At 37.8% G+C, this 18,606-nt stretch overlaps 1 protein-coding gene across 1 annotated transcript; it reads right to left on the bottom strand.

Annotated features, from left to right (window-relative positions):
* Positions 1-264: 264 nt before the first annotated feature.
* LOC112048508 (uncharacterized) lies at positions 265-15,614 on the bottom strand. Its single transcript, XM_024086042.2, has 9 exons — positions 15,251-15,614; positions 9,611-9,736; positions 7,161-7,304; positions 6,313-6,533; positions 5,471-6,001; positions 4,772-5,113; positions 4,143-4,383; positions 3,349-3,648; positions 265-3,001 (listed from the first exon to the last, which is right to left on the bottom strand). Exons 2-9 carry the CDS (start codon positions 9,720-9,722, stop codon positions 2,658-2,660), a joined length of 2,235 nt encoding a protein of 744 aa, XP_023941810.1. The 5' UTR covers positions 9,723-9,736; positions 15,251-15,614; the 3' UTR covers positions 265-2,657.
* Between the last annotated feature and the right edge of the window lie 2,992 nt (positions 15,615-18,606).

The following is an 18,606-nucleotide window of genomic DNA, read 5'->3' on the forward strand; positions in this document are numbered from 1 at the left end:
TTATCAAAATATTTGTTAGTAGGGTATGCAGTACTTTAATGCATGTATGAAGTGATGATGATGACAATCCTTGGGTCCAGAAATAAATTACTTTTTCATGACCATACCATACTATTTAAATTTTGTGTATGATATGCATGAGTCTTACAAACCCATGAATAAACCATGATGTGGCTGATTCCTTCTAAGCCATCTTCCAGAATTTAGTGCGTCCGATTTTGCTTGACACTACCATAATTGTTTGTTGTAAAATAAGAGAATAACTTTGGAATAATCATTTATTTCTATACTCGTACAAGAGTAATCCTCCAATTTCACATGCTGTTTTTCTACAAATTAATTTCATATTATCACATAATTATTTACAAACAACTGAAAAAAATGAAATGTTTTTAGAGCGGCCGCAGAAAGATTGTTTTATGTTTCTGACGCAGTCTTATTATCTCTTATTTTCTATAATCTCTAGTATGAAACAAATTTTTATGAGGCTTGTTTTCAAAAAATATATTTTTCAATGTTACTTTTTTACTTCTTCAAAGTACATCTTATGGATACTAAGTTACGTACATCTTATGGATATCGAACCGTCAGAAACTCATTCGTCTACAGCCCTCAGACGAATTATATGGGGACCTGCCTCTCTACCCCTCTGTCAAAGTATAAGATCAATGATCTAAGGCATTTATAAAAACTATTTCAATAGAATCGATTTTTCATTGTTATAATAGTTATCGTCGTGTAAAGAGCTCTTAAAAATGCCGGTTTGTGTAGCTCAATGACATAAAAAAAGGTTAACAACTTCTACTTTAGTAAAAGATGAAGTTATGTATAATTTGTAAGTATGTATTTCTAACTTACTTATATCAAATCCTACTAATATTATAAACGCGAAAGTTTGTATGGATGTATGTTTGTTACTCTTTAAAGCCGCTACTTCTGAAGCGATTCGGCTGATTTGAATGGAAATGGATTTTACTCTGGAGTAACACATATGCTACTTTTTATCCCGGAAAAATCCATACTTCCCGAGGGATTTGTGAAAAATTAAATTCTACGCTGACAAAGTCGCGGGCGTCCACTAAGTTCATAATAAAAACAATGTCTAAAAATAGTCGATTCTTCAGCTGGAACAGCAAAACATCAAGTAATCGAATATTCTGTATAATGAGGCCAAGCGAGTGTTTGTTAGTGTGTGTAAAAATTACACTTATGTGCATTGCGAATGAGATTTAAAGTTGTGTATAGTGTACGGAAACAATATATATTTATTGGTGTTAAATATTTTTAATGTGTGAGTTTACCTCGTCCTCCTCAAAAAACGACAGACAATAATTTTGCTGGTAAATTTGGGTGCGATGCATCTCCATAGTTAATTCCTCTATGCTCCGGCCGGCTAGGTAAGGTCCGGCCGGAGCATAGAGGAATTAACTATGGAGATAGACCTAGATATCGCGTAACTGAATAAATAAAACTAACAATGAGTTAAGGTAAATAATTAATGCGACTAGCTTCTGTCATCTGAATCAGTTTGAGTGGCGTCAAAGAAACGGAAATCTAATGTAACGAAAACGAACCTATTTTTAATGCACTAAAGTATTTTCAAAACACCAATAATAATAATAGAATGGTTGAAAGTTATTGTATTAAAATATGTCTAATCGTATCCTTGAATTTTTTGTTTATTTAAAAATATAGTTGGAACCTTAAGGTTAAAAAAAATAATGTACCCAAGGCTCTGTAGGTAACAGCTTTTTAGACGAACTCATAACTCCGGATTTTTCTAATTCTTCATAGAAAATTATATTCTTGTTCTATTTTAATGCGTCACTATATAAATCGGTATTGTAAGTTTTACCTCGTCATTTTGATTTCAACAGAAGTTTCTTAAATTACTCGGAAAATAAAAACAAAATGTGCTTTATACTTGAATGATTGATTCAACTCTCTTAAAACCTGCTAACTTGTAAAAATAAAACGGACCAAACTCTAATAACTTACTTTCAGCTTTTATGAAATCCTCTTGTAGTCACTTTTGCAAACATCACGATCTTGAGCGGCCTGTTCGATCGCCCTGATCCCGTAAGAATACGGAGATAAAATATAGCCTATAACACTGAGTGTAGTTTCCCTACAGTGAAAGAATTTTTCAAATCGGTTCAGTAGTTCCAGAGCCTCAATTCAATGCGAACAAAGCAAATAATCAAATCTTTCCTCTTTTTAATATTATAGTATAGATAATATAATATATAATATAGATTTATGCGGATGACTAACTAATAAAATACCAATCATTTTGAGAATCTAAATTAACCCAAATTGGCGCAAACAAGAAACAAACTTGTGTAAGAATCTATAGGGTTTTCACACACCTGCAATATATTGAAGCCGCTCCACATTCGCATGCGAATTCACGGCGCATCCGTGTGTGAAACGCGATAAATTCTGTCATGTTCTGCACTCGTAAAATTTTGCGCATGTTTCACATCACAAACCTTTTGTTGTGGAGCAAAACTCGACAAAAATTGGGGAACACATCGCAAACTGGCGCGATGCCGTAAAGAAAACTTGACACTGAACCACAGTCTTGTTTCACACGTGAATGTAGAGCGGATATTATATTTATACGATCATTGTCAGTCACTAATAAAACATAAAGTTCACTTTTCCATAACATGCTTCCGTTCAGGCGGCGGACTATACGCAACCGGGCTTGGCGGTTTCAGAGAGCTCTGTTGCGTGCTGACTTCCATTATGCTTTCTTGGCTGGTTTCCTCAACTTCCTCTGTAGATATGTCAGTTTGAGTGATTCGTGGTATTTGTTGGAGGGGAGACTGCGATTGTGCTGCAATGCGAGCTAATTCCTGGTCGATTTTGTTGACGAGGTTGTCAATGACATCAGCCCAACGCGTGGCTGGGACTGTGTGCATGGGCGTCAGACGCGCGTCGGCCATTACGCTTAGGCGTACGGTGTCTGCGTACTGGATCACTGTCAGTGACATACCTGAAATATTAGTGAACAGTGATTACATTGCAACGAACTCAAACATGATTTCAAGCGTCAACAGCTACAGGGTAAAGGTATCAGAGTCAACACTAAGAGAACCTCCTCCCGGAGGACATGGGCTCGATCCCCGCTCCCTTGTCTCATCCATATCTCGTGGTTTATATTACCGTGCATTTTAAAAGAAATTAATTAAGCATAATTTTGACTACACATAGCTTTCTCTTCCCACCTATCGCATCGAGAGATATAGCATATCGAGAGATATGTCTCTCGTTGCATTGGGATGAAAGGGATAGCGAGCAGAATTTCATTGTTTTATAAATAAATAAATATGGGACACTCACTTATATTGGCTTGCGGTGGTCGCCAATAAACCACGTAATCTATAGTCTTATTCCACAAAGTCATCCTCTCCGTAGTGTCCAAGGGAGCGTTTATTTCTGCGTAGGAAACTGCGAACTTCCGAGACAAGACATTCATCGTCAGTCTAGCTAGAGGCGAGGGAACTGATCTGGTTAGAGCTCCGCAGCGTGCCTGCGCCGCCCAGCCGGCTGCTAACAGCCCTTGTCGCTTGCACGCATCTTCTACCACTGCTGCTATACGCCGAGGGGTAGCGCCTACGGGAAGAGATAGGCAGACCATCCCTGCCAAAAAATAAACGCTTTAATATACGAGCCACACAGATTATATTGCTTTTTGGTTTAAAATGCGACAACAGTTTTGTCTCATTTGGCCAAACCTCATAATTTGAAATCTTAATCGTGACTTGACCTTGAGTCAGTCTTCTCTGAGATATCATTATTCCTATAGATACCCTTAACAGTACCTATTATTATTAGTTCTTGAGTTTTTCTAGTTGTCACGAAAGTACTCTTTTAGCACAAATCAACTTGGATGTAAACCAATTGATATAATTAAAAACAAATATCTACTAAGTATTTTCACAAGAGAGTAGTAGTAGGTAGGTACGTTAGGCCTTCGGTCTCGGTCTTTATCGTTAACATCTGACAGTGATCTCCGTATTGGACTACTCACTTACTTTTGAAACATCAGGTTATGTACTAAGATAGATGATAAGTAAAGTCGAAAACTTGTTAGAAAATAAAATACTTTTAAGTACTAGTACAACATAATTTACCTCCTGTTTGTGACTTCTTATAGTCTTTCCCATTGCCCTCTGCGAATGTGTAGAGGAATCTCTCTGAGGCGGCTCTGGCTGTGATGAGTATGGAATCAGGGGTGTCGCTCTCTGCGTGTTGGAAAAACAGTCGCAGAGACTCGGTGGCGGCGAACAGCGCCAGATCCGTGGATGACACCCCTAAAGCTCGCGCCGCACGTTCTATACTGGCTCGAGACACTGGCCGCGACCATGATGCTACCTGAAAAGTTATCGTTATATATTCCTCTCTTTATGGCATAGGAGGCGTATCATTCCGCTCCGAAGCGTAGCATGCGCACCACATATCTCGAGGCAGAAAGATAAATATTCACCAATAGAGGAAAAATCAAAAGCATCAGTCAGGTTATGTTCATCATAGGCCCTGCAACGAATTGTGCAAATTGCGCAGCTTTATGTCTCGTGTTTAGAGCGGACATTTGACCAGACAGCGTTGGTGTGTAAAACTGTAGGAACGTTTTTAACGAGAGGAACCTGTAGGTGTACACAACCTTTATACACACATTTAGTTCACACAGCTTACCATCCAAAGCTAAATGGACTTTCCGGAATAGATTGACTTATCTAATCAATATTATTTTGGCACAAACCTTTCTCCCCGACAAAGATACTGTTTGCAATATGTGTCTCTTCCCACCATCTGCATGTATGGTGTCCGTCCAAAAATTCGCAGGTGCTCGATATATTTCAATCAGACCTCGCAATGCTTCTACAGTCGCCTTCACCCACAGCTGCCCAATGTCTCCGTATTTCCACGTCAGGGTGTTGACGTGTCTCACTTGTCCGGTCGTTCGTAGTTCATTGAGCGCTATCACCTCGTCCCATATACATGTCGGTAAATTGATGAACATTCGGGCGGTTGAGTATGTTGCCTCAAATATTTTTCTTGGCCACTTTCGTGGATCGAATGTTACGAGGGGTGATATTAATACCTGCAAAAAGTAAATTGTTTGTTGACACTGTTTGAAAGTTGTTTTCAGTAGTATAAATTCTGCTCGAGTTTGTTTAGTTAAGTAATGTCGCCAAGAATTATTACTGTGTTCCAGTCTGTAGTCTGTGTCTGTTTTTATAACTACCTCTCTTTCTAACACGATACTATAGATAGAGCCAACTTTACAGACAGACAGTTACCAGACACTGAGCACACACGTGTTATATTCAAACAAACTAATGAATATTACCTACAGCGCTTTGAAGGTTATGGTTGCTGATGCAGTCCTATGCTTTTGTTAGACGGGGGCAGTGCAAGCATCAGAGGTTTAAGATTATAAAAAATAAATATTTAATACCTTTGGAACTGATAATTTTCTCCTTTTACATTCACGTTGAATGGCAGCCAAAAACACGCTCGCCGTTTTCACTATCTGAGAATCCGTTTCTGATCGTTTTTTAGTGACGTCTCTCATGGCGTTGGCAGCTGATATCAACACAATCCCTGCCACGTGGAAGATCCCGGGCAAACTCTTCATTGAATGTGTGCTTTCGGTGGGATCATATTCAAATATGAACTCGTTCCAAATGTTGGATAAGTTTTCGTTCATTTTGTCCCAAAGTTCCAGTATCGCTGACGGATTTGGAAATAGCTTTGCCAACGGGCTTTCCTGGATATGTTCAGTTTGTTCGTATATCCGATTCGGTTTCGTGTCACGTATCAGTAAGAAGTCGCCGATGTTTAGTGACTTCTTACCGGTCAAAAGCAAGTGGTGGACTCGAACTAAAATGTAATACTTTGGTTCAATGGAGACGCATGGTATGATTATATACTGCCATGGCGGTTGGTCGCTTGGGAAATATTTAGATATAATTTCGCTGACATAGTCCTGCAAAGTAATGTGTTTTAGTAGCAGCAGAGATTTCAGTATGTAAAGATGTAACGTTATCGAGCGTCTTGAGGTAAGCATACCATACAATTACACTATATAATGTGCCAAATAGGCCAAAGGAGGTTATGTTTATTGGTTCACGTATAAAAATACGTAAGACGACAACTTTTTTAATGAACTAGCGGCCCTCTCGCAAAATTAACTATAAACTACCTCTGTGCCGAATTTCTTCTACGTAAATTGGTTTTCGAGATTTCGTGATGAGTAGGTCACTCATTCACTCATTCGCTTTTATATATTTAGATTACCTGTATATTACTATCAGACACAGGGCGACCTCTGTAAACACCGTTGGCCATGATGAAATGGTTCTCGAGTCTGAATTGTATATTGGCGTCCCACGCATAGTTTCCCCAACTCGACACCAGCAAATGTCGTAATCTTGGAAACGTTAACTGTCCTCTTTCATCTCGACGATCAACTACATGTTGTGTCAGCGCATTTCTTATCTCCTCGATGTCTAACGCACCTGTTGGTATTGAGAATTATGTCAATTAATCAGACATCTGTCGCTTACCATAGTGAATAGGTAAGAGGTAAATTACTCACTTTTCTGGGTAAAAGTTAACACAAATGGCTAAGTGATTGGATTATTAACTTAAGTTGATTTTGAACCATTGTTTTGTACCGTTTAATTCAGCTCGGGACTCAGCTCAGTCATGATTTCAGGGTTATTCGTGGAAGTTCGTCAGCATTTACCTTATACCTTGGCAGTGCAGATGCAAATACCTTGCAGTAGGTATACTAACTGTATGGACTGGAACTGGAACGGTTCTGGGCCAGATTCCTAGCTTTGGTAATTTAAGACTTTAATTAACCACTAGGTAAACTTTAGGCGCTAGACTTAGATGGCTATAGTTACCTACCGGGAAAGACGTACCTACTACCAAGCCGTTTAGCATTCTGGTATATTGCTGCGTAGAAACCAGTATGGTGACTATAGAATCTTGTCGATATAGCCTGCTTAAATTGCACCGTCGCTTAACAGGGAGATATCGAATTTACTGGCGATTTTGTCTGAACGACAAAATAAAAAGCCAATCCATCTTCATGCATCCATCCAGATCTTTGTTATTATTCTAAAAACAACTCTTACCTTTAACACATAGTAGCACATTGATAATGCCTTGGTTTCTGTGTGTGTCTAGCAGAGATCGAACTGTGTCTGTTCTGATGAACTCTAGACTGGGATATCTGCTTGATAACAGCTTTAGCCACAAATGTTTGCTGATTCGTACCACTGAAACAGAAAAAATTGCTTTTATAAATAAAAGAATAAAAGGTAGGGGTTCAAATCCAAAAATAAATTGTTTTTTTTTTATCTTTCATTATAATAAATCGCGCTTGATCACGATCTCCTAAGTGGCCTAAGATGGAACGCGCTTGCCTAGAAGATGCCTGTTCACTCTCTCTTTATCTTTCTTTATCGATCTTTGTCGATCTTTAGTCCACCAAGCTGGCCTAATGCGGATTGGCAGACTTTACACACGTAGAGAAAATTCTCAGGTGTGCGGGTTTCCTCACGATATTTTTCCTTAACCGTTTGAGACACTTGATATTTTTCTTAAAATTCACGTATCTGAAAAGTTGGAGGTGCATTCCCTGGACCGAATTCGAACCTACCCCCTCCGAATCGAAGACGGAGGTCATATCCACTGGGATATTACGTCTCTTTATAATAGTATCATCTAGAATATATAAAAATAATAACCGAACATCTATAAATAAAATATAACTCTAAAACTAAAATATTTTAACAGTTATCAGGTATTAAGTGTTACAAAATAATTTTACAGTCAATGACAATATTTAGCAATACCAAGTTATCATTTTGAACAATTCAAAGTGGAACAAAATATTACGTCCAATGTGAACACATTGACTTCAAATACCCTAAACGTTAACGTGTTTTTAAGTTCACGATAATGTACTTAGAGGCCACTTATCTGCCCACTTTAACATGAGGCGAGTATATTAAAGTGGGCGGATAATTGTGCCTCTGAGTATATTTTTTTTTGTGTAAATAAAATATGCATTTGAGAAAACACAGTTACATTGAAATCACAGTCAGACAGTTCAACTTTATCTAATGTTATCTAATGTAATGGCCTACAAAAGGCCTATGTCCTGCAGTGGACGTCCATCGGCTGATATGATGATGATGATGATATGTATGTATGTCTGTATTGGGTCTGTCTTGTTACCTAGATAACTTATTAAAAAAAATCAATTTTATCTAATTTTATGTATATGCCTGTATGTATGTCTTGTTACCTAGATACTTATTTTTAAAAAATCGTAAAGTTTAGGTTATCGTAAGAGAAGCGTGTTTTGTTTTATTCTTATCTAAATACTTATTGATGCTAAGAGTCAATGCCCGTTGAATAATTTCATTTATATAATTAGATACGATTAGATATTTGTACATATTTACAGGTAATTTATCCTTGACTACTTGATTATTTGTTCTGTTTATTTTTTGTGATGGATACTTCTTATGTGTATATCTTTTTTTTTAGAAGACGTTTTGGATCTAGTAGTGAGGTATACTGTACCAACAAGTTTGTTAAACGAAATGCGCGTTGGTGTAAACTCAGGGAAAATCTACACTAATAATTTAAAGCAGAAGAGTTTGTTTGTTTGTTTGATTGATTGAACGCGCTAATCTCTGGAACTACTGGTCCGATTTGAAAAATTATTTTACTGTTAGATAGCCTATTTATCGAGGAAGGCTATAGGCTATATATTATCCGCGTATTCTAACGGAAACGGAAACGGGAACCATGCGAGTGAAACCGCGCGGCGTCAGCTACTCATTGATTAAAAGTGGAATTACTGTGTGACGTGTCTTGTCGTGACACATCAGAACAGAATCGGTATCATTCAATTTGTATGCGACACGTCAGAAGCCATCACGACATGTCCCAACACTTATGTATAAACGTTGCCATACAAAATGTGTGATACTGATTCTGTTCTGATCCATCACGACACGACACGTCAGATAATTCCAATAAATGCGTTCCGACGTCACCATCAATATCCTGACGTCTCCCTCTATATTAATCTCAATAACTTAACAACGCGTGTCTTCTGTGTTTCTATAAATTAAAAAGCTTCATGCCTTTGAGTTTACCTAACCTAGTACTTACATATGTTTTCTGTGACTTCGCTACACATTACATTATTACGTACTTGGTGACTTGCAAAATGCCAGTCGTGGCTTTAGTGAGGCGAAGGCAACCTTAGTAAAACTTTTTAGTCCACCGAAAAGATCGAATTAATAACTTAAAACATATCTTGTGCACCTTTACAGAACTATAATATGAATAAAATGCATTCTACTTTATGCAATAAAACTCTTAAATGCAGCAAATAAAACAAGATCTATATGAATCCTACGAATTTCCTGCTAAAATCTCTATACTAGTTTCATACTTTTCTGTGAAATAATCACGACAAGACAATCATCAAAGGGTTTCGTTGTTTGGATACACATAAAATCTGTAGGGGGGCAGCTGCCCCGTTGTAAACATTGATTCATACCAACGTAAGACACGGCCAGGGCAGGCAGCGCCGACACAGCTATGCAGAAGGCGCAGTACGTGTAGAGCTGGTCCCGGAGCCGCGCGCGCAGCCCGAGCTCACTACGTCTCATCTCCACCGCATTCACTGCAAAAAAGGGGTCATCCATAAATTACGTTACCCCTATGCCTTGTTTAGGTAGGGGGTCATCAATGCATGACACGTAGCAAGTAGGGGAAACGGTTATACCTGCGCTTAGCAACCTCTTGTAAAATGTCACCAACTCAAACGGTTTTGATCGTTGCGAAAATTTGTTCTGAAAGTATTTAAATTGCGTACTAGACAATACTGCAGGTTGAACTATGCTGTACATTATTTTTGGATCTTAGCGACATACGGTGGAGTTACTTCAACCAAAAGTTGGTAAGGGATACCTTTAATGTAAAGACAACACTTGAGCGATATTACCACATATTACTGGGGATATTACCATAAAAATACTGGTAAATAAGTTGGTAAATCTTTAGTTTCCAACAGCGACTAAGAGAAATCTCAAAACACTTTCACTAGAGTAGGTACCTACTCGCATATGCAGACCACGACGTGATAAGCCAGTGAGAGACTTTCACTCAAATATACTTCTCTTATCTGTTTTTGTTTTATTCTCTTATCTGTTTGATACTTTGGGTCAAGGTCTACACACTCTGCGGAATTTTTAAACAAAAATATACAGTGTCCCGTAATTAATGGATAAAACGCAAATGGTAGATACACCGCCTAATTATCTAATTTGAATAGTTTTCCGAAAATCCCTAGTGTGGATGTTTGTTACTCTTTAACGCCGCAACTACTGAACCGATTTAACTGAAATTTAGAATCGAAATAGATTTTACTCTGAATTAACACTTATGCTAATATCTATTAATAATAGGGTTATTATCCCGGAAAAATCCATGGTTCCCGAGGGATTTGCGAAAAACTAAATTTCACGCGTACTTATTATTTATTATATTATAATATTATAAACACGAAAGTAAGTCTGTCTTTCACTTTTTAGACCAAACTCCTAAACTGAATGGAATTTTATATAGAGATTAATAGGACGAAGTCGAGCACTTCGTTTAGTTTCATTTTAAATTACATGAAAAACGCAACCATATTGGCGTAGTCCCAAATAATTGTCTCCATAAGTCCCTGGGGTTATCATTGACAATGAATTGTACTTTAGCAAACCGGATCTAAAGTGCGTAACGGATCGATTAGAGAAATAAAGCAAGCATTACCTACTCGTTATAAAAGAAATGTTACTGTGGACTAAAGGATTATAGTGATTAGTTTTTAGTACATGTGATAATAATTTGTTTAGAGATAGCTAATATATAATTTATGATACTCTACGTACCTTCTTTTTTATATGACAGTGACAGTTACTATGCTAGTGAATTGGAAATTAGAAAAATCTAAGACTCTAACGGGAAAACCTTTAGGAAGTTAGGTTTTCCGCTATAAAGTATGGTGTCCATCAGCAGATTCAATCAAGCTCTGTGCTTTTCATATGTAGCGAATTAATGCAAGGAAATATAGTATAGTATAGTCGGATGCAATCTTTTGACGTTTCCGAACATCGTGCGTTAAGCTGCGCAATACAAGGTTTTAGGTGCGTTTCCTCGGTTACTAGGGGCGTAATGGAAAGGTATCAGCTAGGGTTGCCAACCGTACTATTATATATAGGGTAGTAGCATATTATTGAAGAAATATATAGTACTCAAAAATACTATATTGTCAACACTGAAATCTAATAAACAAATATAAACATGTAATGTAAGTAAACATAAAATTGTGCATGTTTTTTTGACGCTCAGTTGAGTCGCTAAATTCGGTGATTTTGTAGGCACGTACCTATTATATCTATAGTATAAAATAATCCTTGATACTATTAAACGAATGGACCGATTATGATGCTGTTTATTTGGAAGTTAATTTATAATGATTACTAATATTAATATTTAATAAACGAGTAGGGTGCTGGATGAGCAATATAAATTCCATTGGTTAAATCTGTCTCAAATTGTTCTTGTTACTACAAATGTCTTCCGTATGCCACCCAGTTGCTACTATTATAATTTTCAAACAAGGGTGTGATCTACGGTTCAAGATGACCAACCCCGACCCGAGCGATAACCTTATCAACCCATTTGCTGTCTAGTTTTACTATGCACGCCGATAGCATTAAACAATCAAATGGTCATCGAGCGATAGTCAATACCTATTCAGCGTAACCTCGATAAATCTCAACCTTTATTCAATGCACCTAACCTATGGCTTGGGCAAGGTTTTAGTATACAATAGTTAAATGATAAATATTTTGTTTACTTACTGTGGATAGTCATCTATTGCATATACAGAGCATACCCGCTTAAGGGGGTTTGAAAACCCCTTATTTGCTAATAGTGAAATATGCGAACAAAACTGAGGCGAACAAAAATGGTTAATTGTCTAAATAACATTTTAAATAACGATAGTTATTTAAACAAATAATACCTAAATACTGTCAATGTAGGTTAATGTCGAGTTGTGTGTTCAGGAAGTGTAAAAACAGTTTTTTTTTTATACTCTACTAGTTAGCCCTTGACTTCAATCCCACCTGATGAAGTGATGATGCAATCTAAGATGGAAGCGGGCAACTTGTTAAAGAATAGGATAAAATCCACTCTCCTTTCGGTTTCTTTTGTAGGTATATCCAATAATCAGTAGCGAAGACTAAAAATTTCTAGTAGGTGGGTTCATGTGTTTTTTAGTCTAAATGTCTTTTGGCTGAGTACGTTAAATTATTATTAACGTCCGTAAATCTCGTGGATTTTTAAAAGGTAATCCGATAGGAATCGGCTTGTTAAGAACCATCGCCTGCTAATGATAGGTACTGTTAGATAATATCTTCGAGCACCGTCAATTTTCCTACTGTGGGGTGAGAACTTTTACTGAAAATTTCATAACCAACTACATACATAGTGATGCAGGATTCAAACACAGGACTTTGTGATCCAAGCCACATTGGTTAACCACTGGACTAACGAGAGAATTCTATTATGAGCACACTTACAACAGACTTTTGACGGCCTCCGTGGCGCAGTGGTATGCGCGGTGGATTTACAAAACGGAGGTCCTGGGTTCGATCCCCGGCTGGGCAAATTGAGTTTTTCTTAATTTGTCCAGGTCTGGCTGATGGGAGGCTTCGGCAATGGCTAGTTACCACCCTACCGGCAAAAACGTACCGCCAAAGCGATTTAGCGTTCCGGTACGATGCCATGTAGTAACCCAAAGGGGTGTGGATTTTCATTCTCCTCCTAACAAGTTAGCCCGCTTCCATCTTAGACTGCATCATCACTTACCATCAGGTGAGATTGTAGTCAAGGGCTAACTTGTAAAGAATAAAGAATAAAAAAAAAAAAAGAAAAAAACCGACGCCCCGCGGTTTTATCTGCGTAGTTTCCGTTCCCGTGAGAATAAGATGATAATAGCCTATGACACTCGCAAAAGACGTGGCTTTCTAGTGGTAAATTATCATAATCGGTACAGTAGATCCAGAGATTACCCCTACAATCTTTACTTCTTTTTATTATTACTAAGTTTAGTATAGACTAGTCAGGTCAGGCACCTATGTCATTGTTCCCGTGGCTCAGTCATCAGGCGGCGAGTCGGAACACCGTGGGGTTTTAGTCGGTTGAAGTCCGACGTAACCTTCTTGCCTCCCCGTGGCGAGAAGGTATCCATAAGGATTTCCCCACGTAAAAAAAAGGCCTATGTCATTTATTATATCGTTGAAACATAGGATACCTACCTACGTTAAGTAATTTGGCTGAACTTTTAGATTTACCAGTGAAAGTTACGTCTCGCTTGGGATGGCATGATGCCGTCTCATTGAAAATGGACATGTTATATAACTTCTCACTCGTATGTACTACTCTATAATATATAATGATGATGTAATACCCAAATTTTGCTCTATTCTTTGCAATACAATCCAATTTTCTACTTAGTGCTCAAGTTTACTTAAGAACTAAGTAGAAAATTGGATGAAATTATAATGAAAACTCAAGGTCGATGGACGTCCACTGTAGGACATTTTGTAGGGACTTCCAAACATCACGATCCTGAGCCACCTGCATCCAGCGAATCCCTGCGACTCGCTTGATGTCGTCAGTCCACCTGGTGGGGGGTCGACCAACACTGCGCTTGCTAGTGCGGGGTCGCCATTCCAGCACCTTGTGACCCAACGTCCATCGGCTTTTCGAACTATCTGCCCCGCCCATTGCCACTTCAGCTTCGCGACTCGTTGAGTTTAAAATATATAGTATTTTTAGTATAAAATGGAAAATTAGTAACTAGTCCTCAGCGTGTAAGCAGTGCAATTTATTTTGCATCAATAAAATGCACGCCACCGATGAGTACTTTATTTTGCCCCTTATTAACCCCTGACCTAATAAGAGGGTTGTCTACTTGTCTGTCTGTCTGTGGTACCATATCTCCCATACGGATGAAGCGATTTCAATTAATTTTTGGTATATGAAAGGTGATTTATGCGCGAGTGTTTTTAGACATGTTTGAAATCGGTTGAGCCGTTTAAAAGTTCTGGGGGTTGAAAGTGGGGAAGAATAACCGAATGTCTGCAAATATACTCGAGTGGGGTCTCAAATGAAAGCGCACTGAAAGAGAATATAGACGACTTGATCGAGAGTGTAATTAATAAATTCATGATCTTCAGGGATTTTTCCAAATCCAATTATATTGTTATATTTTAGCTTAAGGCTAATAAACAACGTGGTTTGGTCCAATGTTCAATGAACAGACAACAGAACAATTTTATAAATTCAAAATTTTACGCACTGGAAACTCTGATTAAGTAATTTCTGGTTAACGGAACTGGTTAACTCAATATGTGCAATATTCAGTAAGTTATAAAACGTAATTATTAATTGTTGCAATCGACTTGCTACAATAAGTACCTGGGTTGCCTACTTGGGTGTCTTGTTTTTTACCCCTGACCACAGATTAAAGAATAATAGGCAGATAGAGGGCACGGAACACGACGGTGTCGTAGCCGTTCCAAATACAAAATTCAAAAGTTGATACATTCTCGAGTCATTACAACACGAACCTTCGCATCAGTAATTTTCAATATTATTCAAGAAAATAGCGTCTTATGTTTTGAATATTTTAAAAACTGTTCACAAAAACTAAGATGGAGTGTTTTTTTCCGAATTACTAGACACCTACCTACCTATGATAGAAAGAATGTCTGCCATAAAAGTCTATCATAGCTTTTATTCCTGTTATTTCTAAATTACCTTTAATTATTATTTGCATGATTTTCCTTACTGAGTTATAACTAATATAAAAAATACTTACCCAAGTAATTATTTGGTAAAGTCATTATTTACTTAATAAAAAGTAATTATTTGGGCATTGGGTTAGACAACTAATTATTTGAATAATGTGTCATTAACTATCTAATAGTTAATGACACATAGTTAAGTTAGATTAAGTTCGTTATTGTATTCTTTCTCAATAAAGAGTTAATTTGACTATCTAAATGATTTTATATATTTTGTTTTCACAATCTTACTCAAAACCAACAAACTTAAACAATAAAACTGAACTTACCTTCCAACAGTAAAAATATCCAATCGTTTTGTAATTAAAAACAAAGTAACACATTTATGTGAGCGGAGTTTTAAATAAAAACACAAATAGTGCACAACATAACACAACAAACAAACACAAGTGTTGTTATGACACAAAATGTCACACTACAGCAGTCCGCATGGCGTAGCGAAATGACCGGCGGGGCGACCCAGCCAGTCCATCTATGCGCGTGTATCGCTCCCCTTATCTAGGGCTGCCACCCGTCCTGGTTTACTTGGAGTTGTCCTCATTTGAAGGGCGCCCTGATAACTTCACCAGGCTTAAAGTCGGATTTATATTTGTATGATGTATCGTGTCGTGACGCATCAGAACAGAATCGGTATCACACATTTTGTATGCGACACATCAGAAGCCATCACGACATGTCACAACACATGTTCTGATGCGTCTCAACACGACATGTCAGACAAATATAATTCCGCCTTCATTTACTATCTTTGACGTATGCCATGACATAAAAGAAATTGGGATTCTATGTAAAAATGTCATCCCGTGATTACTGGTGGATATCACACAGTAGGTAAATGACATTTTGTCAATTTATTTGATGTTCATTTTTATAAGTTGATAATAAAAACTAAAATAGTGAATAGGCTAGCTGGACGTTGTTTACGTCCGGGCACCATTAGGCCTGTTTAATAAAGTATCCAAAATTGTATATTTTCGAACCTGTGGATGTTTTAGAGGCAGGGAGATGTTTGAAGATGTGGTAATGAGCTAGATAGGTACTGGACTGTACGCTAGGTTACATTCAATAATAATATTCGATTTAAATTAATTTATTTAGTACTAAATTACATATAAATTTAGTGTGTAGTGTTAGAATAGACTAAGATTGTTATGTTATTTAAATCATTAAAAAATTAACTCTTATAAGCCGTGGTCCATGGCTTAACATAATATTGATTAATCAAAGAGGTATTACCTGGTTGGAAAGCCTTACTTGCTTAGGCCTCAGGGTCAGGGGGAGAATTTTTGTACCTCTTTCTGTTGGTAGTCAAATAATAATCGACAGATGACAACCCTACCCTTATCACGACTTGTCCAAGGTCCAAGATTGAGAGTGGACAGCGACAAGATGACGTGCTGGCAACTTTTACGTCGCTCTGTTCGGTTGTTATGACTATAATCCATATTCTATAGGATACCTACAACCACCACCACCGGTATATATACTATAAAATAGTGTCTTTATTGTATCACTGTACTGTCGATCGATCTGACACATTTTATTTATACATAGAAAAAAATAATTATCCAAATCGGTCCAGGCATCTTCGAGTAGTCGAGTAACATACATGAAACTTTCTTTTAGTTACCTTTCTCACCTGGTTCTTGCCCAGTTGTCACAGTCTCCACAAACACGCAGGTCTTCTTAAAGCACGGCCTTTTTGACGCCCTCCGTGGCGCAGTGGTATGCGCGGTGGATTTACAAAACGGAGGTCCTGGGCCCGATCCCCAGCTGGGCAGATTGAGATTTTCTTAATTGGTCTGGCTGGTGGGAGTCTTCGGCCGTGGCTAGTTACCACCCTACCGGCAAAGACATACCGCCAAGCGATTTAGCGTTCCGGTACGATGTCGTGTAGAAACCGAAAGGGGTGTGGATTTTTATCCTCCTCCTAACAAGTTAGTCGGCTTCCATCTTAGACTGCATTATCACTTACCATTTGGTGAGATTGTAGTCAAGGGCTAACTTGTCAATGTTAATATTGTCAATGTTAATAATAATTGTCAATAAATAAAAAAGCACATGACACGCTATTGAAAACCCAAGGTTTCGTTATTGGTCTATATTGATCTTGGTCTATATTGGAAAACACAGTACAGGTATTAAGTTAATCGTACAAACATACACATTTCACCAGCCATAAATTTTGACGATTTCACCGATCTTTATGTAAGTAACATAATATCGTAAACGACTGAATCGGTTAGTAACACGTTTCTAAAACCATAGCTCTAATTTCAAATTTAAATACAATTGATTTTTCTAGATTTGGGAAGAGAAATGAGCCGGTCTGTACTTTCTTATCTTCTTTTACAATCGATCGTAAGCATGACAAATTCTAGAGTTTAGCTAATGAAAGTAGGCTGAATTCGCCCGGCAAATTAAAAAAAAATCGGAGGGCCTTTCCAAAGTCATACTGTAAATATTGAAATAACTCAGTTTTATACTCGCAAGATTTTTTTTAACATTATGTGTTTTCACATTAGTAGATATTTCTTTTTATTTTGCCAGGCGAATTCCGTCTTTGATTTTAGTAGTCTAATAATATTTTTAGTTTATCGTCTAAGTAGGTCAACACAAGAACAAAATTGTCAAGTTAAATCTTTAAAGTAGGTTTGAAACGTTTGCATATTTCTTATATCTGAAAGTATTATTTAATTTTGTTAGTAAACAAAATTATATATTGTTTAACCTTGAATAAATTTTATACCTATCACAGGTGGCCGTCGTTGACTCAGTGATCGGCCTATGTATCTTCGGATTACGAGGTAGGGTTTGAGTCCTGGGTCGGGCTGAAAAATTCAAGTTCGTACAGTTTAAATTCTCAACCCTTTCTCTCCTGATTGTGTAGTGCCTTAGGCTCCTTAATAGGACCTCAGCGGCGTCAGGGGGGCGGAACAACTCCTAAGAGCGTCGAGAGACTCGGACATCGGCTTAGAGGGCCGTTTTGGAAGGGTGTTTTGACCTCTGTGTATCAGTCCGGGCGCCCCCGAGATCGTTTGTTTAGCCCACGTTCGGGTGACGTCAGATGTCGGGGAAGCGAAGATGCTGTGTGCTTATGTTTGTGTTGCCTGGGAAGCATTATCCGTGCCTCGGAGACAGTGGCGGATTTATCCTAAGACCCAGTAGGCCTAGACGCTTGCGCGGCCAGATGTTAGGGGCGGCCATTCGTGACAAAAAAGCAATAAAAATTACCAAATTTCACCAATTATAGGTAGGTATAATTTTACGTATACGTTAATTTTACATTTTACAACTTTCTGTTTTCTTAAAATCGTTTTGAATGTTTTATTTAAATGTGCTATGTGCTATTCCCAAAACCTCGGAAACTATTAAATCTATTGATTTTGATAAAAGGCAATAAAGTAAATTTCGTAAATAGTTTGCATTCATTGCAGATGCAACGCAATAGCATCATATTTTATGGCGGCTTTGGGCCTAAGCCTAGACAAATCTGCCACTGCTTGAAGAGCATGTTACACCGTCTTTCCCGGTTTTTATCAGCTGATAGTGATCGTTATAACAATATCGAAGGCCGAACCTAAGCGACGACCGCAAAACCGCTTTCGAGTAGCAATGCGCAGTG

The sequence above is a fragment of the Bicyclus anynana genome, chromosome 12, assembly GCF_947172395.1.
Source record: "Bicyclus anynana chromosome 12, ilBicAnyn1.1, whole genome shotgun sequence".
Taxonomy (NCBI): Eukaryota; Metazoa; Arthropoda; class Insecta; order Lepidoptera; family Nymphalidae; genus Bicyclus; species Bicyclus anynana.

Excerpts from the sequence above, each read along its gene's own strand:
- LOC112048508 (XM_024086042.2), bottom strand. The coding sequence starts at position 9,722 with ATGAGACGTAGTGAGCTCGGGCTGCGCGCGCGGCTCCGGGACCAGCTC. Across the intron at positions 7,305-9,610 it reads CCTGGCCGTGTCTTACGTTG|TGGTACGAATCAGCAAACAT; the intron begins GTATGAATCAAT and ends TTTCTGTTTCAG. Across the intron at positions 6,002-6,312 it reads TGTCTGATAGTAATATACAG|GACTATGTCAGCGAAATTAT; the intron begins GTAATCTAAATA and ends ATTACTTTGCAG.